This window comes from Bos grunniens, chromosome 22 (assembly GCF_055505025.1).
Source record: "Bos grunniens cultivar Pamir isolate PY7600 chromosome 22, Bosgru_T2T1.0, whole genome shotgun sequence".
NCBI classification, from domain to species: Eukaryota; Metazoa; Chordata; class Mammalia; order Artiodactyla; family Bovidae; genus Bos; species Bos grunniens.
In genome coordinates this window covers 18,235,076-18,249,092 of record NC_141186.1, presented here as the reverse complement: position 1 = coordinate 18,249,092, position 14,017 = coordinate 18,235,076, and the positions used below count along the sequence as shown (strand labels likewise).

General features: G+C 45.1%; 1 protein-coding gene across 24 annotated transcripts in view; it reads right to left on the bottom strand.

The window, feature by feature from the left end:
* LOC147348186 (uncharacterized) overlaps positions 1–9,932 on the bottom strand; it is a 732,824-nt gene extending 722,892 nt beyond the window's left edge. For 12 of the 24 annotated variants that reach the window (XR_015151115.1, XR_015151118.1, XR_015151113.1 and 9 more), the window contains exon 1: positions 8,709–9,932. Coding sequence is in view for 1 of the 24 variants with exons in the window: in XM_086366616.1 (XP_086222742.1) it covers positions 8,709–8,807 (99 nt within the window). In the remaining 23 variants the exon portion in view is untranslated. The remainder of the gene's footprint in view (positions 1–8,708) is intronic. The other 12 variants (XR_015151109.1, XR_015151105.1, XR_015151108.1 and 9 more) reach the window with 6 other exon arrangements.
* Positions 9,933–14,017: the final 4,085 nt, after the last annotated feature.

The following is a 14,017-nucleotide window of genomic DNA, read 5'->3' as shown; positions in this document are numbered from 1 at the left end:
TTCTCTGGGATGCAGGAACACAGCTCACCCCAAGATGTTCTCTGACTTGTCACCCCAAGTCCTTGCTCTTATTTCCATGGGCTGCCAGCCTCACTGCAGAGCACTTGGCTCTTTGGGAGTAAGCTAGGAAGTGTCCTCTTTGCCTTGGGTTCTCTTTGAGGTTCTCTTTGCCTTGGGTTCTCTCCCTGTTACAGGATTCCCAGGTACTGGGCACGAGTAGGAAAAAAGCATCTGTGGTTAGCACCACGTGCTCTGGAAGCAGAGAGAACAGGGTTCAATCCTGGCTCTGCCACTTCACTCTTTGCAACTACAGACAAGTTGCTAATGCTCTTTGAGCCTCAGCTTCTTCATCTGTGAAATGGGGATACTTAAGAGTCCCTAACCTATAGTTATTGCGAGGATTAACTATGACCATCTTTGTGCATCTTAGTTCATCTTAGTTCAGGGCCTGACCACATATCAAAAGCTTCACAAATATGAGCTCTAATTCTTTCTAGTGGAGGGCTGTCTGGAGTTATTTATTTAGATACCCTAGAAGTTAAGTCAAGGGAATCTGATGTTTTAGATGACAGAGAACTGTAATATCCAGCCAAACTGGTCATCCTTTCCCTCAGGGTCCTTGCTTTTCCTATCACAGTGCTCCTCATTCATCACCTTTGGCTTTAATTTCTTGTTTAACGTCTGCCTTTCCCAGCAGAAGATCCTGTTAATTTTTTTTTAATCACTGTGGGATGCCCCACACCCACAGAGCTCTTGATACAGAGTTCTGCAATGGCTGTTTGTTGAACGACTGAAAGACTGAAAAATCAATGGACCAATGGAATGAGACCAAATGAACAACTGAACCATAGACCAAATGACTGAACGATCCATTGACTGAATGAATTAATAGACAAATGACTGAAATTCATCATCTACATTCAACTGGATGATCTGAAAATACTTCCTAGCATGACAAAAGACAAGACTGCTAAATACAGGATTTTAACTTGGGAAATCAGAGTCTTTGGGGACGATACAGAAAAGCTGGTTTTGAGTATTTTAAGGAGTTCAGTTCTATCCCCCCCATCAGTGATGGGACGGGTGATAATACCCTACTGGAAAACATTACTCACGTAGCCTTCAAACTGCACATCCCTCCCACCCTCCATCATAACCCAGGACCTGCTTGACAGCTTCTGGCTGTGGCATGTCTATCCATGTCAGATGACATCATGGCCAAACCATGTGTCTTGGGCTGTGAGAACAACTGGGAAAATCAACAGAAAACCCCAGATCTTTCACTGTCTAATTTCTGACAAGGAAGACTCTTCCTTGAAAACACCCCCAATCCCTTTTTTTCTGAGCGAACTCATCCCATCTTTCCAGAAAGGCCAGACAGGGGCAAGGCCTTGCTAGACTCCCTCGGGGGGATTTAGTGTCTTCATACCTTGTTCATCAGCCACAGGACAGGCTCATCTTTCAGAAGCTCTGGAATTCTGCCCACAGACGTCTGGACATCGTGTTGCATTCTCAGGGAGCCTCTTAGGACATATGCAGCCAAAGAAGATGCAAACTGTTCTTAAATGATAACCTGCCTCAAACTAAGGTACTTAACATGACCATCAGACGGTATTTTGATGATCCTATCCTACCAAGAATCTGTAAGTATAAAGAAAATAACAGAAACACTTACTTAAGGTCGTTTTCCTGTTGTAAGGGAGGAAAGGACACCCACATCCAGACTGGGCAAAATCTTAAGTGTCCCTGGGAAGACTTTCTAAGAGAACCAAACATGATGACTACCTACCTGCAACAGAACAAACAATAACTGCCTAATAATTAAATAATAATTACACAGCCACCAGGTATCAAACACCTTCTCCATTCCATGCACCAGACTGCACACTTTCTAGACAGCAGAGCATTTAACCTGCATGGTAGTTCTATGACATTGGTATTACTGTTTCCACTTTACAGACAGGTAAACTGAGGCTTCCAGTACGTGTCAACACATATATGAACCAGACCTAATTTCAAAGCTGGTGCTCCTACCCCTGCAGAGGCTGAACCACAGCCCATTGAGATAGGAGGGAAAGGTGACTGCCGACAAAGTGGAACAGAAGAGTTGAGTGTAACTTAAGAAGGATAAAGTGGTGCCTAAAATCTAAAGGGGAGAAGGCGGAGAAGACCTCGTGAACACATGACCAGTTTGTTAGCTGATCTATTGCCATCACGTGAGTAAAGGAGAGCCTTCCAAAGAGATTCCAAAAGCTGGAAAGAATAGATGAGTGACAGCCCAGAAGGCAGATGGCAGCCCAAGGTAGCAAGACACCTTGTAACAATGAGTGTTGTCCCCAACTGCTGGGTCTGGTCAGAGAATGGGCTCTCAAACACATAAAGAGTCCTTGCAGATGGCAGCAAACATCCTGTGGGTGCCAAAGAGGAGGGGATGGGAGATAGCTCAGAGGTCCTGTCCAACTCCCTCTGTTAGCTTTAGGGAGATGCTTAGTAACCATCTGACAAACTTACCCTTGCAGTTATCTGCCACAGGCACGCAACTAAAACAGCCTATGCAGAACTGGTCCATTGTGACATTTTAATCTCCTGCAGGAGAAAGGAAGCAATGATGGGGAACTGTTATTCTGAATCTATTTGTGATAAACAAAGAAGAGGGTGGGCATTAGAAGGGACAAAATTATTGGGAGAGGAAGGAAACTGGGGGTATTACTGTATTGCTTGCAATAGATTGGCTGCTGCTGCTGCTGCTAAGTCGCTTCAGTCGTGTCCGACTCTGTGCGACCCCATAGATGGCAGCCCACCAGGCTCCCCCGTCCCTGGGATTCTCCAGGCAAGAACACTGGAGCGGGTTGCCATTTCCTTCTCCAATGCATGAAAGTGAAAAGTGAAAGGGAAGTCACTCAGTCGTGTCTGACTCTTCGCGACCCCATGGACTGCAGCCTACCAGGCTCCTCCGTCCATGGGATTTTCCAGGCAAGAGTACTGGAGTGGGGTGCCATTGCTCCATTCCTTTATTAAAGGCAGGTACCACCCTCTTAAAGTAGGGTCATCATGATTATCTCACAGCTAGACCAATCTAAGAGTTAATTTGCCCATGGCTGCACAGCTCATAATTGGTTCAAATTCAGATATGCCTTATTTCAAAACCATCTCTCTTTTCTCCAAAGTTTTTTTTTTTTTTCATACTGTGCATGGGAATAACTAAAACTTTATTATTTTATTTATTTATTATTTTATTTATTTATTATAATTAAAACTATATTAATAACTTATTAATATGGTTTCCAATAACAATGTGAAAATTGGAATTATCAATTCAATATGTACTCAAAGTACATACTGAACTCAGGGAAGGGGGGGATTGGGCAGAGCTCTGAAAGCATAGTTCTCAGGACAGGTAGGTTGTGATGAACAGAAAAGGAAAGATAAGGCTGCTGTGTAGAGTAAGACATGGGGAGTAGGTCAGAATGGGCTGTTCAGACAGGCCAACTTAATCACTGAAGAAAGACAAGAAACAGGAAATGGATCAAACCAGACATCACCTCCTTCACAATTCAGTCTCATTTTGGCCTTGAGACCAAGCTATACAACTGGTTCCAGACTGCCCATAACACAGGTTCACAGATGGGACCTCAGATACTTCAATCTGAATGAAGCCTGCATGTGTCAACTTTGCTCCTAAAGATAACATATAAAAGCACAGTTACCTTTTTTTTTTTTAGAGTACAGAATGATTTCAACATGTCAAGAGAAAATATTAACAGGAAATAGGGTCACAAGGCTTTGGAAAATTAAAACGCCAATATGGCAAACTGAATGGAAAACATGATGATGGGAAAAGATGTTAATGACAGCTTTAACTATACTGATCTTTATCTCCTCTCTGCTTCTTAAGTTCTCCTGGGAAACTTGGGTACTACAAGGCACCCACCCAATCTCTTGTTCATTAGACACTTCCTGATGGGCTAAACAGGGCCGAATTTCCCCATTATCCCTGGTGTGTAAAAGTTATTCTAAAATAGATTTTAGGGACTTCCCTGGTGGTCCAGTGGCTAAAACTCTCCACTCCCAATGCAGGGGGCCCAGGTTCGATCCCTGGCCAGGGAACTAGATGCTGCGTGGGACAACAAAGAGCAAAGATTCCACGTGGAATTACAACTAGGACCCAGCACAGTCAAATAAATATTTTTTTAAATGGCTGAGTCACTCTGCTGTACACCTGAAACTATCACAACATTGTTAATCAGCTGTCAGTTCAGTTCAGTCGCTCAGTCATGTCTGACTCTTTACGACCCCATGAACGGCAGCAGGCCAGGCCTCCCTATCCATCACCAACTGTCGGAGTCTACCCAAACCCACATCCATTGAGTCGGTGATGCCATCCAACCATCTCATCCTCTGTCATCCCCTTCTCCTCCTGCCCTAAATCCTTCCCAGCATCAGGGTCTTCTCAAATGAGTCTGCTCTCCGTATCAGGTGGCCAAAGTATTGGAGTTTCAGCTTCAATATCAGTCCTTCCAATGAACACCCAGGACTGATCTCCTTTAGGATGGACTCGTTGGACCTCCTTGTAGTCCAAGGGACTCTCAAGAGTCTTCTCCAACACCACAGTTCAAAAGCATCAATTCTTCAGCACTCAGCTTTCTTTATACTCCAACTCTCACATCCATACATGACCACAGGAAAAACCATAGCCTCGACTAGACGGACATTTGTTGGCAAAGTAATGTCTCTGCTTTTGAATATGCTGTCTAGGTTGGTCATAACTTTCCTTCCAAGAAGTAAGCGTCTTTTAATTTCATGGCTGCAATCATCATCTGCAGTGATTTTGGAGCCCCCAAAAATAAAGTCTGACACTGTTTCCCCATCTATTTGCCATGAAGTGATGGGACTGGATGCCATGATCTTCATTTTCTGAATGTTGAGCTTTAAGCCAACTTTTTCACTCTCCACTTTCACTTTCATCAAGAGGCTTTTGAGTTCCTCTTCACTTTCTGCCATAAGGGTGGTGTCATCTGCATATCTGAGGTTATTGATATTTCTCCCGGCAATCTTGATTCCAGCTTGTGTTTCTTCCAGTCCGGCATTTCTCATGATGTACTCTGCATCTAAGTTAAATAAGCAGGGTGACAATATACAGCCTTGACGTACTCCTTTTCCTATTTGGAACCAGTCTGTTGTTCCATGTCCAGTTCTAACTGTTGCTTCCTGACCTGCATACAGATTTCTCAAGAGGCAGGTCAGGTGGTCTGGTATTTCCATCTCCTTCAGAATTTTTCACAGTTTATTGTGATCCACATAGTCAGCTGTAGTCCAATATAAAATAAAAAGTTTTCAAAAAATTTAAAAACAGATTTTATTCTAAATAGTTGTCATTAGATCACGAGGGTTACTTACAATTAGACAACCACCAGTGTTAAGTGTGTGTTGGGGGTCGGGGGCTGAAATGCTTTTTACATCTATGCTAGGGATCGAGATGCTACACTGCAGAGTACTTAAACATGATGAAATTTAGCTTGACATATGGGGAACAGTCCAAGAAATGGTTGCTGGTGCTTTAGTTGTTGTTTTGTAGTTTCTACTCCTACCATCTTTGGAGTTTGATATATGTGGGTCCAATTTAAGACTCTGCAACCTGCTACATGACCTTGGCGAAATTATATAACATCCCTGGGACTCAGTTTGCTCTTCGGTCAAAGGTTGACAAGACCACCACCTCAGGAAAGTGTTGTGAGGATGCTGTGGAATGGCTCAGGGACAGAGTCTGGCAGAGTCTTGTTGATGGGAGCTCAAAAAGGGCACTTGGGTTCCATTATCCTGAGCACCTCCCTTGAAGCTGAGCAGCTCCTCCTTGGGTAGGCCATGGTAAACCCTCCACTGCACCACCTCCAAGTCCAGCCCTCACCCAAAGATCAAAATCATTCTCAGGCTAGGAACTCGGAACTGCAAGTTTGTCTCTTCATCGCATTCAACAGCCATTCTCTGGAGTGAGTCATACCAACACCTCCCTCCCAGTGGGCCCGGCAGAATACAAGTATTTTGCTACCGAGTGGTTACAAATTCCATCCGGGTCAGCGAATTACAGGGATTTCATCTTAGGAAGAGGGCCCAGCTCCGCAAACTGCTCCGGGTTCCCCAGCATCTCCCGAAAAGAACCTCATCTCCAAAAACTCAAGGCTAGAGTCACGTGAATGCAGAGTTCCAAAGAATAGCAAGAAGAGATAAGAAAGCCTTCTTCAGCAATCAATGCAAAGAAATAGAGGAAAACAACAGAATGGGAATGACTAGAGATCTCTTCAAGAAAATTAGAGATACCAAGGGAACATTTCATGCAAAGATGAACTCGATAAAGGACAGAAATGGTATGGACCTAACAGAAGCAGAAGATATTAAGAAGAGATGGCAAGAATACACAGAAGAACTGTACAAAAAAGATCTTCACGACACAGATAATCACGATGGTGTGATCACTGACCCAGAGCCAGACATCCTGGAATGTGAAGTCAAGTGGGCCTTAGAAAGCATCACTACGAACAAAGCTAGCAGAGGTGATGGAATTCCAGTTGAGCTATTTCAAATCCTGAAAGATGATGCTGTGAAAGCGCTGCACTCAATATGCCAGCAAATTTGGAAAACTCAGCAGTGGCCACAGGACTGGAAAAGGTCAGTTTTCATTCCAATCCCAAAGAAAGGCAATGCCAAAGAATGCTCGAACTACCGCACAATTGCACTCATCTCACACACTAGTAAAGTAATGCTCAAAATTCTCCAAGCCAGGCTTCAGCAATATGTGAACCGTGAACTTCCTGATGTTCAAGCTGGTTTTAGAAAAGGCAGAGGAACCAGAGATCAAATTGCCAACATCCACTGGATCATGGAAAAAGCAAGAGAGTTCCAGAAAAATACCTATTTCAGCTTTATTGACTATGCCAAAGCCTTTGACTGTGTGGATCACAACAAACTGTGGAAAATTCTGAAAGAGATGGGAATACCAGACCACCTGACCTGCCTCTTGAGAAATCTGTATGCAGGTCAGGAAGCAACAGTTAGAACTGGACATGGAACAACAGACTGGTTCCAAATAGGAAAAGGAGTACGTCAAGGCTGTATATTGTCACCCTGCTTATTTAACTTAGATGCAGAGTACATCATGAGAAATGCCGGACTGGAAGAAACACAAGCTGGAATCAAGATTGCCGGGAGAAATATCAATAACCTCAGATATGCAGATGACACCACCCTTATGGCAGAAAGTGAAGAGGAACTCAAAAGCCTCTTGATGAAAGTGAAAGTGGAGAGTGAAAAAGTTGGCTTAAAGCTCAACATTCAGAAAATGAAGATCATGGCATCCAGTCCCATCACTTCATGGCAAATAGATGGGGAAACAGTGTCAGACTTTATTTTTGGGGGCTCCAAAATCACTGCAGATGGTGACTGCAGCCATGAAATTAAAAGACGCTTACTTCTTGGAAGGAAAGTTATGACCAACCTAGATAGCATATTCAAAAGCAGAGACATTACTTTGCCAACAAATGTCCGTCTAGTCAAGGCTATGGTTTTTCCTGTGGTCATGTATGGATGTGAGAGTTGGACTGTGAAGAAGGCTGAGCACCAAAGAATTGATGCTTTTGAACTGTGGTGTTGGAGAAGACTCTTGAGAGTCCCTTGGACTACAAGGAGGTCCAACCAGTCCATTCTGAAGATCAGCCCTGGGATTTCTTTGGAAGGAATAATGCTAAAGCTGAAACTCCAGTACATTGGACACCTCATGCGAAGAGTTGACTCATTGGAAAAGACTCTGATGCTGGGAGGGATTGGGGGCAGGAGGAGAAGGGGACGACAGAGGATGAGATGGCTGGATGGCATCACTGACTCAATGGATGTGAGTCTGAATGAACTCCGGGAGTTGGTGATGGACAGGGAGGCCTGGCGTGCTGCGATTCATGGGGTCGCAAAGAGTCGGACACGACTGAGCGACTGTACTAAACTGAACTGAGAGTCACGTGAGCTGGGCAGGCATGGGAACAAGGCCCCTTTGGAAAGGCAGTGCAGGCCGCAGCCCCGCATCCACGCCTCACGGCCGCCGTCTCCACACACCAGGTACCGGAGGCACAGGGGAGTGACGGACCGCGCGAGTCACTGTCACCCGCCAAAGGAGTCCTGCAAGCTCAGTCTTCTCCTCAAGACTCAAGAGCGGCCGGGAGACGTTCCCGCGAGAGGGTCTCCAGCTTCCTGTCCTGCTTTCCCAGCTCCTCTCTCTAGGTTTCCCATCCTAATGAACTGCCAAGCCTCGGCGCCTTTTAACTCACTCACACGCGAAGAGCCAAAAACACGACGTGAGAAATCGCAGGGCAACGCACATCTCCACAACCAGGGGAGGAGTCCTCCCTAAAGCCCACTTTTGCTCCCGGACGCGTCAGGGTCCTGACTGGAAACACTCGAAGGAGTAACTGAAGAGAGTTTAACGAAAGGGCAACCAACGAATGAGGAAACAGCAGCGGCCTGAACCCACTCGGGAGGGGAGGAGAGATCACTCCCGGGCTAGCGACCGCGGGATTCCGGGACACCCCGCCCCCCACCCCCGGCCTGAAGGGGCCGAGGGAGACAGCGGCCCTCGGGCTGACAGGACGTGTGGCGACAGGTGGAGGAAAACGACCATCCAACACCCTGGCCCACCGGGAGGAAGCCAGGAGATTAAAGACACCCACCTCAGGTCTCAGCCACTGCCTCCCAGGCCCAGAGCAGGAGGGGTCACCGGGAACATCCAGAACCATCTCTGACGGCCGGGAGTCCTGTCCCTCCGCCATCGTCCGGGCTGAGCCCTCTCTCCAAAGCCAGGCCTCTCCCGAGGGACCCCACTTGGGTGTGGATCCCAACTAGCTCTGAAGCTTGAGCAGCTCACGTTACACAGCAGAGCTTCACTTTCTCATCTGCAGATAGGATTAACAACACCTGCTACCTGGGGGTGGTCTTAAGGCTTATCCACGTGAAATGCAGACTGCACAGAGCAAATCCCGCACACCTGTTCTCATCTTTCCCCGCTATTCTGACATATGCGCGCATGCACGTGCGCAGAAGTGCACATGCCTGCAGAGAAAGGCACGTGTGCTCAGAGAAAGCCACGTGCGCACCTGGAATCGCACGCACGCGTCCAGAAACGCACGTGGGTGCGAACACACACACACACACACACGCACACGCACACGCACACACCGAGGATAGCAGTAAATAGTACACCTACAGAAATTAAATGTGGATATGGTTCAGTCCTCCAGGACGGTAACTAGACACTTGTCCATGGTAAAGGCTGCTTCCCAAAGGACTCACCCAACTCCTGTAACTTAATGCTCCAAGAAGCGCTAAGAACTGAGGGGAGCAGAAGTATTTCTTTTTGAAAAGGGATACCAAACATCTTCACCCCCAAGAAATGACAGAGAAGTAAATCTTTTAAACAGATCCAAGGATGAGGATGACAGAATGTAGTTTGTCAATACACTGCATGATAAATTACCACAAGCTTAGCAACTTAGAACAATCCTTATTTATCATTCTGCCACGTGGTTGTTGGCAGAATTCACTTCCTTACAGATATCGAACTCGTGGCAGCTCACTTTTTGAAAGCTAGTGGGTCAGAGGTAGAGATTTCCTGACTGCTGGCTCTGCCTGCGAAGGGCTCACCTGATTAGGTCAGGCCCACCCAGGAGACTCTCCCTATTAGAGACCTTAATTCCACCTGTAAAATCACTTCACTTTGGCCACAAGACTCAGCAGAATCACAGGAGCAGAATCCCACAATCTTTGCCACATTCTGTTGGTTAGAAGGAAGTTACAAGCACCACCCACATTCACGGGGAGGGGACTATACATGGGCCAGGTAACCTGGCAGTAACTTAGAATTCTGCCCAGTACAGACATATATAAATGAATGTAAGGATATGCTTTGTAAGGTAAGAGGAATAAAGATGGTTAACCTCATTTTTGCAGGGACTCAGAGACTCTTAAATATATTACCCAAATCATAAGCTCGCCTCTGTGATGAAGCTGAAACACACAGTGAGATTTTCATATTCTCTCTCCTCCACTTTTCAAACTGGCAAAGAAGGGAAGGCTCTGTTGCACCATTAAGTGGGACACGTAGCTGATGTTCAGAGCTTATTGATCACTTGATCCCAGTAAATGATAAATGAGTTGCAAGTGGCCTTGTGCATGATGGCAGCTACATGGCTTTTAGCAGAGCTAGAATCAAATGCAGGGCTCTGGACTCCTGACTCAGTGCTCCTTCACAATGGACAGATCTCATTGTGCCCTTCACTGTCCCTGTCAAAGACAGGCTCGAAGGCAAGAGAATTGCTGGGTCCAGGAATCATGTTTTCTTCTCATCCAAATGATTTGACCTCATAGGCAAAGCCTTTCTTGATCTAGGAGTCCATCCAAAAATCTGGAGAAAATTAGATAGTTATTCTAAAATTAAAGTTACTATAAGAATGGCAGGAAAGAAATAAAAAAATTCAAGTTGTGAACAATCCACATATATATTGTACAAATGATGGGCCAAGCTGATACAATTAAAAGGTATTATGTGGTTCATGGTATGTTTATATCAATTAATACATATTAAAATATACTATGTGGTTCAGGGATTATTGATATCTACCTACTTTTAAGTGTTGGTTGTTTTTGATGAAAACAGTATGCTGAGAACAATCATAACCAAATAGAAGCCGTCACTCATGTATGTATATTAAAACAACTACAACTAAGCCGCGCTTGCAACACAGTAAAAACATCATCTTCCTGAGCCATGATGATTGTGGACTTTCTAAATTGGCATGAAACAAAGAGATCTGGGTTCAGGGTTTTGCTTGGCCTCATTTCTAGCTCTATGATCTTGAGGAAAGCACTCTCCCCTCCCAGCTCACTGCTTGAAACACACGTAGGATAGCAGACACTCAGCTGTGGGTCCCCCGCCCCTCGGCCTTGTTAGTTACCAACTGGATTTCTCTTAGAACCTCCTGGGTGTCCCTCTTGTGAGTTAACTAGTAAATCAGGTACTCGCACGCCCCTGCTTAAAACTCTGTGTAATACTCTGTCATATATGGTAGCCAGAGTCCACACAGAGCTTTTTTTTTTCCTTTTTAACAGTTACTTTTATTTTTTTTTAATTTATTTATTTTAATTGGAGGCTAACTACAATATTGTAGTGGTTTTTGCCATACATTGACATGAATCAGCCATGGGTGTACATGTGTTTCCCATCTTGAACCCCCCTCCCCACACAGAGCTATTAAGCATCTGCTGTGTGACTGACCTCAGCTGAGATGTCCTGTAAGTATAAAACACACACCAGGTTTCAAAGATGTAGCATGAAAAAAAGAATGGAAAACATCTCAATAATATTTTATAGGGGCTTCCCTGATAGCTCAGTTGGTAAAGAATCCACCTGCAATGCAGGAGATTTGATTTCTGGGCCGGGAAGATCCTTTGGAGAAGGGATAGGCTACCCACTCCAGTATTCTAGGGCTTCCCTTGTAGCTCAGCTGGTAAAGAATCCACCTGCAATGTGGGTAGACCTGGGTTAGATCTTTGGGTTGGGAAGATCCCCTGGAGAAGGGAATATTTTATAGCATGCACAGATGGATATGATACCACTTCAGATATACTGGGTTAAATAAAATATAAACAGATTACCTTTCTGTAAATGTTTTTAACGTGACTATTAGAAACTTTTAAATAGCATATGTGGCTTACGTTATATCTCAGAGGGAAAGCACTGATCTACAGTTTCTCACTGTCCTCAGAAAAGAATTTAAACTCCTTAGCAGTATCCAAGGTGATTTGGTCCCCCCGGGTTTCCTCACAAATTCTCCTCGTCCCTCATTATTCTCCAACTGCAGTGGCCCTATGATCCCTCAGACACATCAAGCCCATGCCCACCTTAGGGTCTTTTCATGCATGACATCATCCTTCTGGAATGCTCCTTCCATGGTGCTCTACTCATTGCAATGCTGACTCAAACTCCCTGTTTCTATTTCATCTCACACATCACCTCAGCCAGGCCTTTCTGGACCACCTGATCTCAAGGAGTCACACATTCAGTGACTCACTCCTCATTTCCTCCAAGGCCCTCACCGCCATTCTTAGCTACCTCATATGATGATCTGTCTGTTCCGTGTCAGCCTCCCCCCAGGGGAACAGCAGCTGTGTGAGGGAAGGACGCTTTCTGGTCTCACTCAGTCAGTGTCGCATCTTCAGCTCAGGGCTCCACCAGTTATAGTTCTCAGCTCAGTGTTTGCTGAATGCATGAATGAACAGGGAAAAGAGCAAGAAACTCAGAGACAAAAATTCCACTTAGGACAAACCCAGTGACATGGAGGATGACACCACCATCTCACTCTGATTGCTGACTCTTATCCTGTAATCAATCCTCTACAGTCACTATAGGAGGCAGTGTAATAACTAAAAGGACACAGTCTGGAGCTAAAAGCCTTGAGTTTGAATTTCAACTCTGCTACTTGCTGGAGTGGGACCCTGCATGAAGCCCTTGACTGTCCTAAATCTCTATTTTCTCCCACAGGTATAATTAGAATTATTAAGAAATAATTAGAATCATATCATGGTTGTCTTGAAGATCAAGTAAGATGACAGTTGTCAGTCTAAGAGTTCCAGTGATATTTATCAGACCAAGACATTCTTGAAGGGGAAGCATTCTTTTATTTACGTGGGTGTCCTAAGCACCTAGAACAAGGACTGGTTTAAGGCAGACGCCCCAAAACTACTTGATGGATGAATAAAGTTTCTAAAAATCCCCAGCATCACAAAGCAATGACCTTGGGGAAATCAGATCTTTCCATTGTTCCAACCTGGAAAAGATACCCTATTTTCAGATACCCCATTTTCCTCCAAACAGAAGCAAAAGGATCCTAGCCATGGAGTGAGGCTTAAGATGTAATGGGTCGGCTCCGGCCATATCAGCCTGAAGGTGCCCGATCTCGTCTGATCTCGGAAGATGTAATGGGTCCTATTTCCTCCATCTTCCAGAAGAATCCCAATTATAAGAGTCTGTCCAGGTGTCCAGACAAAACTGACTATAGATCCCCTGAAACCTTTGGCTTGAGAGTAGGATTTAAAAAGTCAGAGTCAGCCTCTTCAGCTGGGGACAGAACAAGTTCCAGAGGAGCAGGGAGCAGCTTTCTGCCCATGACAGGTTCTTTACTAGGAAAAAGGAAAAAAAGACAAGGCCAGAGGGCTTCACAGATAAAGAATCCACCTGTCAATGCAGGAGACATAAGAGATAGGAGTTTGATTCCTGAGTCGGGAAGATCCCCTGGTAGAAGGCATGGCAATCCACTCCAGTATTCTTGCCTGGAGAATCCCATGGACAAAGGAACCTGGTGGGCTTTGGTCTATAGGGTTGCAAAGAATCAGACACGACTGAAGCAACTTAGCAGGTACAAAAGACAAGGCCATCCAAGCAGTAGCTTTTGATTCTTACATTCTCAGAAACAGCCACAATATCTGCCTCCTTGATTGAAACTGGGGCCAAGGATAAAAATAAGGAGAGGGGAAGAGGGTCTTATTTGGATTCGTTTTTAAAGATCATAAAAGTCAAATTTTTCCATGAAATGATAATTTTTCAAGATGGGGCAAGGAGTGTGGCTGGGAAGAGAGTGGGAAATGACTTCACTGGGCAGGCTTCTGCCTAGTTTGCAAAGGATAAAGCTTGCCTTTGTTGTTCTCCTGGCTTCTGTTCCCCGTAGCTCTGAAGTATAAAGGCTTCTGGCAGAACATCCCAGTTTCAACACCATTGTTCCTAGGATTTGCCACTGAAAGGGCTATTCACATGGAAACCTCTCCCAGGCCAGGCTTCCATTGGCTACCATTTACTTACACCCTGGCTTAATCATGCAGCCCACCTAGGAAGTTTGGACAAACCAGACCAGGGATGGCCCTTCGCCATCTCTCCTAGTCCCACCTTGCCAACTGACTGCTGATTAAAAGCCAGAAGCCAACCTCCATT